Source organism: Octopus sinensis, linkage group LG1 (assembly GCF_006345805.1).
Source record: "Octopus sinensis linkage group LG1, ASM634580v1, whole genome shotgun sequence".
Taxonomy (NCBI): Eukaryota; Metazoa; Mollusca; class Cephalopoda; order Octopoda; family Octopodidae; genus Octopus; species Octopus sinensis.
Genome location: NC_042997.1, coordinates 208901579 through 208914078, shown reverse-complemented (window position 1 = coordinate 208914078; position 12500 = coordinate 208901579). Strand labels below are relative to the sequence as shown.

Below are 12500 nucleotides of genomic sequence, written 5' to 3'. Positions count from 1 at the left end.
CTGTCCTATATAGGGCCACGAGTTGTAACCTGACTTTTAAAACAGAAGATGGAGATATCTGTATGGACATTAAGAACATTAACATAGAAGACTGCTATGTCAAGTTAAATGTTTTTACTGACAATACGAGTGGACCGAAGGTAAGTGATGGCTGCTTCTCTTTTTGTGGGGGGTTTTTTTTAGGGAAAGAAATTACCAGAACGAAAGGGTATAAAGCAGTCCTATATTTAAGGGATGACCAATTATGTACATTATTTACACTTGATGGATATTTGTCCTCGTCTTGTTGTTAATGTAAATATCCGTCAAAAGAAGGTGGCGAGCTGGCAGAAACGTTAGCATGCTGAGCAAAATGCGTAGCTGTATTTTGTCTGCTGTTACGTTCTGGGTTCAAATTCCGCTGAGGTCGACTTTACCTTTCATCCTTTCGGGATCGATAAATTAAGTACCAGTTACGCACTGGGGTCGATGTAATCGACTTAATTCGTTTGTCTGTCGTTGTTTGTCCCCTCAGTGTTTAACCCATTGTGGGTAGCTAAAAATATTAAAAAAAAATATCTGTCAAATGTAAATAATGTAAATAATGTAAACAATGAAAGGGTACATTTCATGCTGACGGGGCAATGGGTTATGGGGATACAATATTTGCTGTTATTGTTATTGTTGTTGCTGTTGTTTAGTCTGAAGATAAAATTCAATCTTATTCTGCTCAAAATTTCATCTGTTCCTTTTCTCTCAAGTTTGAATATATCTTGAGTGGATTTGATAGACGGAGACTGAACGAAGCCTGTTACGTATGAACGTCGTCGTCGTCGTTGTCATCATCATCATCATCATCATCCTCATCAGCATCATCATCGTCATCATCTTCATTGTCATCGTCATCATCATCATCATCATCATCATCATCATAGTCATCATCATCATCATCATCGTTGTCATCATCATCATCATCATCGTTGTCATCATCATCATCATCATCACTAGTATCATCAGCATCATCATTGCCATCATCATTATCCTCATCCTCATCATCATCATCATCATTGTCGTCGTCATCGTCGTCAACAACTGCTGCACCACCACCACCACCACCAACACTACCACCACCGTCATTGTCATCATTCTCCCCTCCTCCTCTTCTTCCTCCTCCTTCCCTCCTTCTCTTCCTCCTCCTCCTCTTCCTCCTTCTTTTCGTCCTTCTCCTTGTCCTCCTCTTTGTCCTCCTCCGAGTCCTTGTCCCTCTCCTCATCCTCATCATCATTGTGTCTTCCTACCCCACTCTTCTCCTTCCCTTCCTATCCTCTTTTCTCCTGCCCTTTCTCCTCCACTCCCTCCTCCTCTCCTACCCCTCCTCCTCCTCCTCCTCCTCCAGCCCCCTCAATCCACCAACAGTGATTACTGTGATGTTTCACTTGACGGCTGCCAATTCAATGGAAATTTCACGAATCCTCTTCTTTCAGGAGGTGTTCTCATGCAACCCATCACCAACAGATTTCATCTGCAGCCAAAGAAAACTTTTGAGAATAGAATTAGTTCGGAAAAATCTGGATGTCTATAATTATGACTTCACATTAATTGTGATGAGAAAGGGTAAGTGTTTCATTTGTTCCTCTAAGATGTGGGTCAACTGGAGGAAAATGTGTGCCCGACGTGTAAATAAGTGGGTTCATTTCAAAGTTTGTTGTATGTTGTGTTTGGGAAAATACTGTACATTGATCAGTGTCAGATGCGGGATAACACTGGAGTTTGATGAGAGCCAGATGTGGGATAACACTGGAGTTTAATGAGAGCCATATGTGGGATAACACTTGAGTTTGATGAGAGCCAGATGTGGGATAACATTGGAGCTTGGTGAAAGCCAGATGTGGGATAACACAGAGTTTAATGAGAGCCAGATGTGGGATAACACTGGAGTTTGATGAGAGCCAGATGTGGGATAACATTGGAGCTTGGTGAAAGCCAGATGTGGGATAACACGGAGTTTAATGAGAGCCAGATGTGGGATAACACTGGAGTTTAATGAGAGCCAGATGTGGGATAACATTGGAGCTTGATGAGAGCCATATGTGGGATAACATTGGAGTTTAATGAGAGCCAGATGTGGGATAACACTTGAGTTTAATGAGAGCCATATGTGGGATAACATTGGAGTTTGATGAGAGCCATATGTGGGATAACACTGGAGTTTAATGAGAGCCATATGTGGGATAACACTGGAGTTTAATGAGAGCCAGATGTGGGATAACACGGAGTTTAATGAGAGCCATATGTGGGATAACACTGGAGTTTAATGAGAGCCAGATGTCGGATAACATTGGAGTTTGATGAGAGCCATATATGGGATAACACTGGAGTTTAATGAGAGCCATATGTGGGATAACACTGGAGTTTAATGAGAGCCAGATGTGGGATAACACTGGAGTTTAATGAGAGCCAGATGTGGGATAACACTGGAGTTTAATGAGAGCCAGATGTTGGATAACATTGGAGTTTGATGAGAGCCATATGTGGGATAACACTGGAGTTTAATGAGAGCCAGATGTCGGATAACATTGGAGCTTGGTGAGAGCCAGATGTGGGATAACACTGGAGTTTAATGAGAGCCATATGTGGGATAACATTGGAGTTTGATGAGGGCTAGATGTGGGATAACATTGGGAGTTTGATGAGAGCCATATGTGGGATAACACTGGAGTTTGATGAGAGCCATATGTGGGATAACATTGGAGTTTGATGAGTGACAGATGTGGGAATAACAGTCGAGTTTGATGAGAGCCATATGTGGGATAACATTGGAGTTTGATGAGAGCCATATGTGGAATAACATTGGAGTTTGATGAGAGCCAGATTTAGGATTATATTGGAATTTAATGAAAACCAAATGTAGGATAACGTTGGAGTTTGTGGGTGCCAGATGTGGGATAACACTGGAGTCTGATGAGGGTCAAAAGCAGCACAATTCCAAAGTTTGATAAAAGTGAGAAAAGCAAATGTTGAATAATATGAAACTATGATGTCTCCAGATGGCTTTATGTGACATAATGTAGAATTTGAATGGGTGTCGAGATGACCTGCTGTGAAGTGTTTCACCTGTTCAAGGTGATTTGTAATTGACACCCTATTTAAGCTTGTGTCATGACAGGTGTGGACAATTTGGTGGGAAAACAGCATAAATGTAATAACACAAGATAGATCAAATCTGAAACAGGAATTAAGAATCCACAAAAGCAATGAAAGAAAACTGTTTTAATGTCAGCCATCTCAGGAAACTGAAAGACTTTTCTTTTATGGAGCATACTTCATATAAGAAAAATCAGTTATGACTATGAGAGAGCAGCTTGCTTGTAAAATTAACATGCATGTGGTTGAATACTCCACAGACATGTGTACTCTAGGCATAATTCTCTGTTCATGGTTGTTGTTGTTGTTGTTGCTGTTGTTGTAGTTGATGTTGTTATAGCTATTGTTGTTGTAGTTGTTACTGTCGTTGTCATTGTTATTACTATTATGAAGGCGGTGAGCTGGCAAAATCGTTAGCACACTGGACAAAAGGCTTAGCGGTATTTCACCCGTCACAATTTTCTGAGTTCAAATTCTGCCGAGGTTGACTTTGCCTTTCATCATTTCAGGATCGATAAAATAAGTACCAGTTGAATACTGGGGTCAATGTAATCAACTCATCCCCTCCCCCAAAATTGCTGCCTTTGTGGCAAAATTCGAAATCATCATCATCATCATTATTATTATTATTATTATAATTACTATTATTATTATTATTATTATTATTATTATTATTATTATTATTATTATTATTATTATTATTATTGCCTTTGCACAGCTTCTATCGCTGGAGATATACTAAGGTGTCAGCTGTTCACTACCAGTGAACTAAGATACCACCTCTTATTTTTCAAGCACCTTCCGGAGTATTCAAGCGGTTCCAAGTAGTGCTGTTTTCTGCCAGTGCTCCACCCTTATTGCAGCCCCTATTTTTCCATGTACTTCTCAAGATTTTTACTCACTGTTCCCAGGGCTCTGACAAGTATTGGTACTACTGCTACCTTTTTCATCAACCACAACTGCTTAACTTCCCAAGCTAACCTGTCATATCTATCGACTTTTCTTTCTTCCTTATCGCATACCTTGTTGTCAGCTGGGCATGCTATATCTATGATCCAGCGTAGTTTGTTTTCTTTCTCAATTAAGACCATGTCTGGCCTTCTATTCTCTATCTTATGGTCGCACTGAATCATAAAATCTCATAGGATCTTTGCATTTCTATTTTCGACGATGCTTTCAGGTTTGTGGTTGTACCAATTTTTTGCTCTGTCAAGTCCATACTTGTTGCAATATTATTATTATTATTATTATTATTATTATTATTAGTTGAACGATATTTCAACTGTACGTCTGTCTTTGTCAAGTTCAAAATAAAAAATGATAAAAATTCAAAATTACAGAAATTTAAACGTAAAGTATGAACGAGAGCAACCAGCGTCCACACGTTGATGGGATAATATCATCCATTTTTAAGTTACGATTTTATAACAGGTGAAAAGAAAAAGACAGAAAAAAAACAGAAAAAGAAGACGACAGAAAAAAGGAAAGAAAAGGAGAGAAAGAAGAATATCTAATCAAACAGTTTTGTATGAATTTGATGAAATTCTCCTGTCATTTTATTCATTCCTCCAGGGCGTGATGTTAATAACCCACAAACATATTTCTCCTCATGCATTTTGAGAAGTGAAAGTGAAGCAGATTCAGAATATTTTCTGAGAATATGCACTTTTAAGTCTTCTTCAAAATTGCAGCGAAATGTTCGGCAAGTTCTGTCGAACTACTGTTATTGTGCCTGACATCGAATCTGTGCCCATTAAACCTTTTGTTTAATTGTGTTTCACGCATTCTGCAGCGTACACCAAATGGGAATCTTTACATCTTCCACCTTCTGTATAAATCATAACATTTCTGTTATGATTCCTGATGGAATTCACTTCACTCATGTTGTTGCACAATGAACAAAGCTTACCTCTCTTGTGGCTGTTTTTCAAGGTGCAACATGCAGATACTCCAATGTTCATTTTCTTGGAGTCAGAAATAGAGGTCAATAATTCTCTTATATTCCTGGAGGAATCAATAAAATGACAGGAGAATTTCATCAAATTCATACAAAACTGTTTGATTAGATATTCTTCTTTCTCTCCTTTCTTTCCTTTTTTCTGTCGTCTTCTTTTTTCTGTCTTTTTCTTTTCACCTGTTATAAAATCGTAACTTAAAAACGGATGATATTATCCCATCAACGTGTGGACGCTGGTTGCTCTCGTTCATACTTTACGTTTAAATTTCTGTAATTTTGAATTTTTTTCACCTCTTATTTTGAACTTGACAAAGACAGACGTACTGTTGAAATATCGTTAAGCTAATAAAATATCTTACAATCGAATCGTGCTCTTTGTCTTGAACGTTTACCTTTGTGAAGAGTTACATCAATCCTTTTTTATAATATTATTATCATCATCATCATCATCATCATTATTACCATTATCATTAAACCCTATGCTAGCAGGGCTATTGTCTTGAGGTTTGGTCAACAAGTCTCTTAGAATTTCAGGAATATTTCTTAGGATTCTTACAGAATACAGTATGGCCCTTTTCTGCAGGTTGACAATCCTCGTCTCAATTCCACTCTCTTTCTTTCCCTTAGCTAAATTACTTGGGTGTGTGCCAAGTGAACCAATTACCAAATTACCATAGGAATAATTATCATCTTATTCTTATTATTATTCTTGCCCTTTTCTTTTTTTTTTTTTACCTATTTGTATTAAGGTAGCAAGCTGATGGGATTGTCAGCACCCTGTGCAAAATGCTTAGCAACACTTCATCCTACTTTACATTCTGAGTTCAAATTCTGCCAAGGTTGACTTTGCCTTTCATCCTTTCGGGACTGATAAAATAAGTACCAGTTGAATACTGGGGTTGATGTAATTGACTTGCCTTTTACCCCTAAATTTAAGTCCTTGTGCCTAATTTAGAAAAGATTATTATTTTTTGTGTTGTTGTAGTAGTAGTAGTAGTAGTAGTAATATTTGCAATGGAGGAAGGATACATTGTGTGAGTGTAGAAAGTGGTTGTGGTGTGTTGGTGCCAAAATAGGAATTAAAGGGCTTGTATATTTTTGCTTGATTATCCATTGTTGATCTGTGTTTCTAAAATATATCAACCAACCTCCATACTGGAGGTACTTTGCTGCGATTATTTTTCTCTAGATGTTATCCAACTAAGAAAAACAGATGTCATTTCAGATGGCCCGATGAAAACCATCATTATAACAATAGTCGTTATAATAATTATAATCATCGCGATCGTAATTGCTGTATGTTATTGCTCTAAATGTTCCAAAGAGAAAAGAACTGTTAATGGTACAGTTCTTCCAGTACAACAGATCAACCACGAACAAATTAGACCTTCAGGTAAGTTTCCTCACATTTCATACTTATAATGATTTAGGGTAACGAGCTGTCAGGATCGTTAGCATGTTGGGCAAAATGCTAAGTGGAATCTAGTCTGTCTTTGTGTTCTGAGTTCAAATTCTGCCAAAGATGACTTTGCTTTTTATCCTTTCAGGGTCGAAAGAATAAGTACCAGATGAGCACTGGGGCCAGTGTGATCGAGTTTCCCTGTCCCCTAATATTGTTGGCCTTGTGTCAGAATTTGAAAACGATATTTATAATGAAAAAGCACCATCTGAACGTGGCCAATGCTAGTGCCACCCGACTGGCTCCCATGCCAGTGGCACGTAAAAAGCACCCACTACACTCCCGGAGTGGTTGGCATTAGGAAGGGCATCCAGCTGTAGAAACCTTACCAGATCAGATTGGAGCCTGGTGCAGCCTCCTGGCTTGCCAATCTTCAGTCAAACCATCCAACCCATGCCAGCATGGAAAACCGACGTCAAACGATGATGATGATGATGATGATGATGATTTCATTGACATCTGCATCTACTTTGGTAGTAATTTCAGCCATCTCTCGTTAACACAGCTCATTAATAGACTAATATAACTTGTTTCAGTATTGATGTTTAGCTGTGCTTAACCATTCTGTTACCATATTTCTCTTGAATTATGCTGTTTTGTTTCAATAAATTTTGAGAATGGAGAAGAATCTAGTAAAAGACTCAGGTGTGGGTGTGGGGGTAAGAAGTTGACCTACGGGCCTTATGGTTCTGCGCTCTGTATCACTGCATGGCACCTTGAGCCAGTGTTTTCTGCTATAGCCTCTGGCTGGCCAAAGCCTTATCAATAGATTTCATAGGTGGAAACTGAAAGAAGCCCATTGTGTGTGTATATATATATATATATGTGTGTGTGTGTGTGTGTGTGTGTGTGTGTGGAGGCCTGTGGCTTAGTGGTTAGGGTGTCAGCATCATGATCGTAAGATTGTGGTTTCGGTTCCTGGACTGGGCAACGCGTTGTGGTCTTGAGCAAAACACTTCATTTCACATTGCTCCAATCCACTCAGCTGGCAAAAAGGAGTAACGCTGCGATGGACTGGCGTCCCGTCCAGCTGGGGAACACATACGCCATTGAAACCAGGAAACCGGGCCCATGAGCCTGGCTAGGCTTTAAAAAGGACACATTTATTTTTATATATAATAATAATAATAATAATAATAATAATGAAATTATTGTATACAGTGCTCAGGTGCACCACAACTTGTCAGAAAGTGCATATAAAGTACATGCAGTAATGTAGAAATGTCTGGAAAGCGAACAATGTATGAGTCAGATACATGCTTGTGTGTGTATGGAGGGGAGAAAATCAGGTGTAGTGTTGGCTAATCTCAGGAAGCATGGAAGTTTTGAAGGATGCAGTGCTCCGACAACTAACAACTGATGCCGGCAGTTTGTTCCATGCTTCAGCAACTCTCAGCGTGAAAAAATGTTTCCTGAAGTCATGGGAGCTGTGCTGTTTTCTTACTTTGTAAATATGTCCACGGGTGTTAGATGGGTGGAGTTTGAAAAGGTGCTCAGAGTTATTGTTTGTACGATGGTTGATAATTTTATGCCCAGGGAAGTAAGGCGTTCAGGATATGGCAAATGCCTGATGGAGGGTATTCTTTTGGTTACATGTCGCTGAACAGCTTCCAGATGATCGATATCCTGGGCAAGATAGGGGTTCCAGACCGGTGATGCAAATTCCAGGTGAGGTCTTACCATAGCTATATAAAGCCGCAGATAGATAGCCGCAGAGCGGCTCACAAAGGATTTGGTGAGTGATGCCAAGACACCCTCAGCCTTCTTGACAATTTTATATATATATCATCATCATCATCATCATCATCATTTAGCGTCCGTTTTCCATGCTAGCATGGGTTGGACGGTTCTACTGGGGTCTGTGAAGCCAGAAGGCTTCATCAGGCCCAGTCAAATCTGGCAGTGTTTCTACGGCTGGATGCCCTTCCTAACGCCAGGATGGAAACTGAAAGAAGCCCAATATATATATATTTACTCTTTTACTTGTTTCAGTCATTTTACGGTGGCCATGCTGGAGCACCACATTTAGTCAAGCAAATCGACCCCAGAACTTATTCTTTTGAAGCCTAGTACTTATTCTATTGGCCTCTTTTGCCGAACGGCTAAGTTACGGGGACGTAAACACACCACTATTGGTTGACAAGCGATGCTTGGGGGGGGGGGGACAAACACAGACACATAAACATATACACACACATACATACATATATATATATATATATATATATATATAATATATATATATATATATATATATATATATATATATATATACATATATACATATATATGATGGGCTTCTTTCAGTTTCTGTCTACCAAAACCATTCACAAGGTTTGGTCGGCCCGAGGCAAAAGTAGAAGACACTTGCCCAAGGTGTAATGCAGTGGGAATGAACCCGAATTATGTGGTTGGTAAGCAAGCTACTTACCACACACCCACTCCTGTGATATATATATATGATTGTGTGTCCTTCTGTTTGTGTTTTTCCCCCATCACTGCTTGACGGTGATGGCTATTGGTCTGTTTACATCCCCATAACTTAGCAGTTTGACAAAAGAGACTGACAGAACAAGTACTGAGGCTGATTCATTCAACTAAAAATTCTTAACGTAAGGCTCCAGCATGGCCACAGCATAATTACTGACACAAGGAAAATGTATAAAGCATAAAAGATCTGCCAGCCAACTTCTGGAGGTCTTTCAAGCTAATTGCCAGGAACCCTGATGATAATGATGATGGTTATGATGAAGAACTGTCTGTTCGTTAATTACGCTAAATACATGTAACAGTTAATTAACAATGTAGGCGTGGCTGTGTGGTATGCAGCTTGCTTCCCAACCACAAGGTTCTGGGCTCAGTCCCAGTGTGGCACCATGGGCTGTCTCCTCCACCATCACTTGACAACCGATGTTGGTGTGTTTATGTCCCTGTAACTTAGCAATTCAGCGCAAGAGACAGAAAGAATGTTTCAGGCTCACAAAGAATAAATCCTGGGATCGATTTCTTTGACTAAATGACAATGCTCCAGTATGGCTGCAGTCAAACGACTGAAACAAATTATAGAATTAAATATATGTCACTGCTAAGATAATTACACTAATTACTTATAACTCTTTTGTTTTACAGCGCCACCTGCAAATGAGGTTTATGGTCCCCCATATTTTGAAGATCCTTCAATGTGTACTATGCTACCAAAAGAAGACCCTCCACCTTATTCTGAACATTCTTGAAGACTATGCATATATGTTTGTGCGCCTTCTCCTCTGGCGAAAGGATCTTTTAACACAACACAAAGACTACAGATTCACATTTACGATGTTCCTTTTGCGTTTTGGGTGACTGAGTAAGGCATTGAGATATAACAAAGAGGACAGGGATGAGGATGATGAGGATGATGATAACAAGCAGGAAGAAATTGTAACTTGAAGAACAATGGAGATAACTGGGATATACTCTGAAAGACGATGCGAATGGGATGTGTACAAGGAATTCATTTGGTGTTCACAGTTATTATAACAAGGCTGTGCTGAGACTTCACGGAGAACAATGTCTAAATCTATCTATCCAGCTATCCGTCTATCTACCTACCTACCTACCTACCTACCTACCTACCTACCTACCTATCTATCTATCTATCTATCTATCTATCTATCTATCTATCCACACAATTTTCTCCCTATCTATAAACACAAATACACACACATGTATGTGTGTCTCTATGCATGTGTGTGTATGTGTGTGTGTTGTTGAATTTACAAAGAGGGAAAGTGGATGTTAAACGATAACGACGACGATGATGATGATGATGATGATGATGATGATGATGATGACAAAAAGCACACAAATACAAGGGTGCAATAAGAAAAAAGTCACCTTTTTATCTAAAACTCAGGATTCACTACATTGGTCCTCTGATTATCATGTTAACATTTTTCTGTGAAAACTGTCTGTAACAAACTCAGGATAATGAAGAATGAAAGAAAGCCCCACTCTGGAATATATGCATGTATATATATATATATATATAATTAATACTGAATTAGAATAGCGAAGGAATAAGAAGAAATTATGTCATGACTTGCATTGGCTCACAGCTGTTTCTGCTACTAGTTGCAGCAGACTCCGAGTTCAGTGCCTGAGTAACACCTTATAGCTTCATTGGAGCTTCAGACATAAAGTGCACATATATATATATATATATTGAGTTCTAACACCAAGATATTAGCATCACTATGCCTAAGTGAAATAATAATAATAATAATAATAATAATAATATATAATATATGAATTAGCCACCATGCAAAACCAATTAAGGAAAAGATTAATACAAAGTATAAAAGTAAATAATTTTTTCCTTATATATAAAATACCTTACAATGTCAAGGGCTGTTACTATAAGTTACGTGCTGTAGGGGACAGTTTGACTATTAGAGTCCCCTATTATATGTGACTTTACTTATAGTTATAGCCCTTGATATAATTATATATATATATATATATATTATATATATATATATATAAACATATATATATATATAATGTTGAGCAATCAGTAAGTTGCCATACCAATACTCAGAGTTTCAAATACCAGAGTTGAGAGCTTCTAGGCATTTTTCATCAGTTATTAAGACAAGAAATGCTATGAAAAACCCCTAACTGATGAAAAATGTCTAGAAACTCTCAGCTCCAGTATTTGAAACTCCGAGTTTTATTATGGCAACTTACTGATTGTCCCATATATATAAATTCCTCTACTTACATAATATCAAGGTCTCATTCATTCTTTTGTTGTCATATTATTATTATTATTATTATTATTAATATATATATGTATACAAAACAAATAATATGGGTGGCTTATTAGCAATTTAACAACATATAGGCAAATTAATAGGGGCATTAGAATGACAGAGGGTACTAATTAGTGCCTGTATTGCTTGAAATGTGTTGAGCTTGCGGAGTTTAACCCTAGGCACGGTAAAAGTTACAGATGAGGATTAAGTTGCTCTGTGTCAAAATCCAAAATTGCTGATTTGGTCAAATCTGCTAGGGGCTTACCTCCCCTTGTCACTCATTAAGATAGTGCTTTGTGGCTTTTGAGTTGGTTTGACTCTTATTTCTAGCAATATCAGTACTAATTGGTACCCTCTGTCACTTTAGTGACCTCTATTAATATATATATATATATATAAATAAAATTAAATAAGGGTAGAAATTGATATTAATCAATTAAAACCAGTGGCCTGGCATATTTAAAAAAAATCCGAAGATTAAAATTTTTTTTTACATACAAAATTTAGAGGACTGACCATTTTTTTAGTGGTCAGTCTTCTAAATTTTGTATATATATATATATATATATATATATATCTGCATACACACACAGACACACACACACACACACACACACACACACATGCATGCACAAATATATATTCAGAAACCTGGGTTTATGATGTTACCTAATCATGTTTACTGTCACTTAAAAGATGTAAATATGAAAGTTTTAAGTGACAGCACATAGCAGTACCTGGATGAGTATAACTATACTTTTCATTCTGTACTGAGTACTTTTCTTCTGTTCCTTATAAACAATGCACAAACACACACACAGAGGATTAATTTTAAGGCTACATGGCTGTGTCAAGTGGGCAATGCAAAACTGAACAAAGACAAAAAGTTGAGAAGGAAACATGTTACCCATGTTCCTGAAATTGTGAAAATTCCTTCAAGACATTTTAAGCTGCAAAAACATTGCCTTTATGGATCTATAGTTGCTTTTGTCTTCCTCTTTAAAGATGGATTTAGAACGTTGGCGCCATCTGTGAAATCTTTTCAAAAACTCATTCTCCAAAATTTCTCAACAAGAATCACCAAAACTGCTGCCTCAGAATAGAATGGGGGAGATCTCTGCTGGATCATTGTCAAAATGGAATAAACTGATTGAGGAATATTTAT

The 12500-nt window shown here is 37.9% G+C and overlaps 1 protein-coding gene across 3 annotated transcripts in view; it reads left to right on the top strand.

Moving 5' to 3' along the window:
* Nucleotides 1–10235, top strand: part of LOC115219259 — a 13346-nt gene extending 3111 nt beyond the window's left edge. Inside the window, exons 2-5 of one of the 3 annotated variants that reach the window (XM_036508972.1) lie at nucleotides 1–140; nucleotides 1464–1593; nucleotides 6306–6473; nucleotides 9669–10235. The exon at nucleotides 1–140 is cut by the window's left edge and continues 87 nt beyond it. In XM_036508972.1, the coding sequence (XP_036364865.1) occupies nucleotides 1–140; nucleotides 1464–1593; nucleotides 6306–6473; nucleotides 9669–9772 (542 nt within the window). In that variant the 3' untranslated portion in view covers nucleotides 9773–10235. Of the gene's footprint in view, nucleotides 141–1463; nucleotides 1594–6269; nucleotides 6474–9668 lie in introns of all 3 variants that reach the window. The other 2 variants (XM_029789425.2, XM_029789416.2) reach the window with 2 other exon arrangements.
* Nucleotides 10236–12500: the final 2265 nt, after the last annotated feature.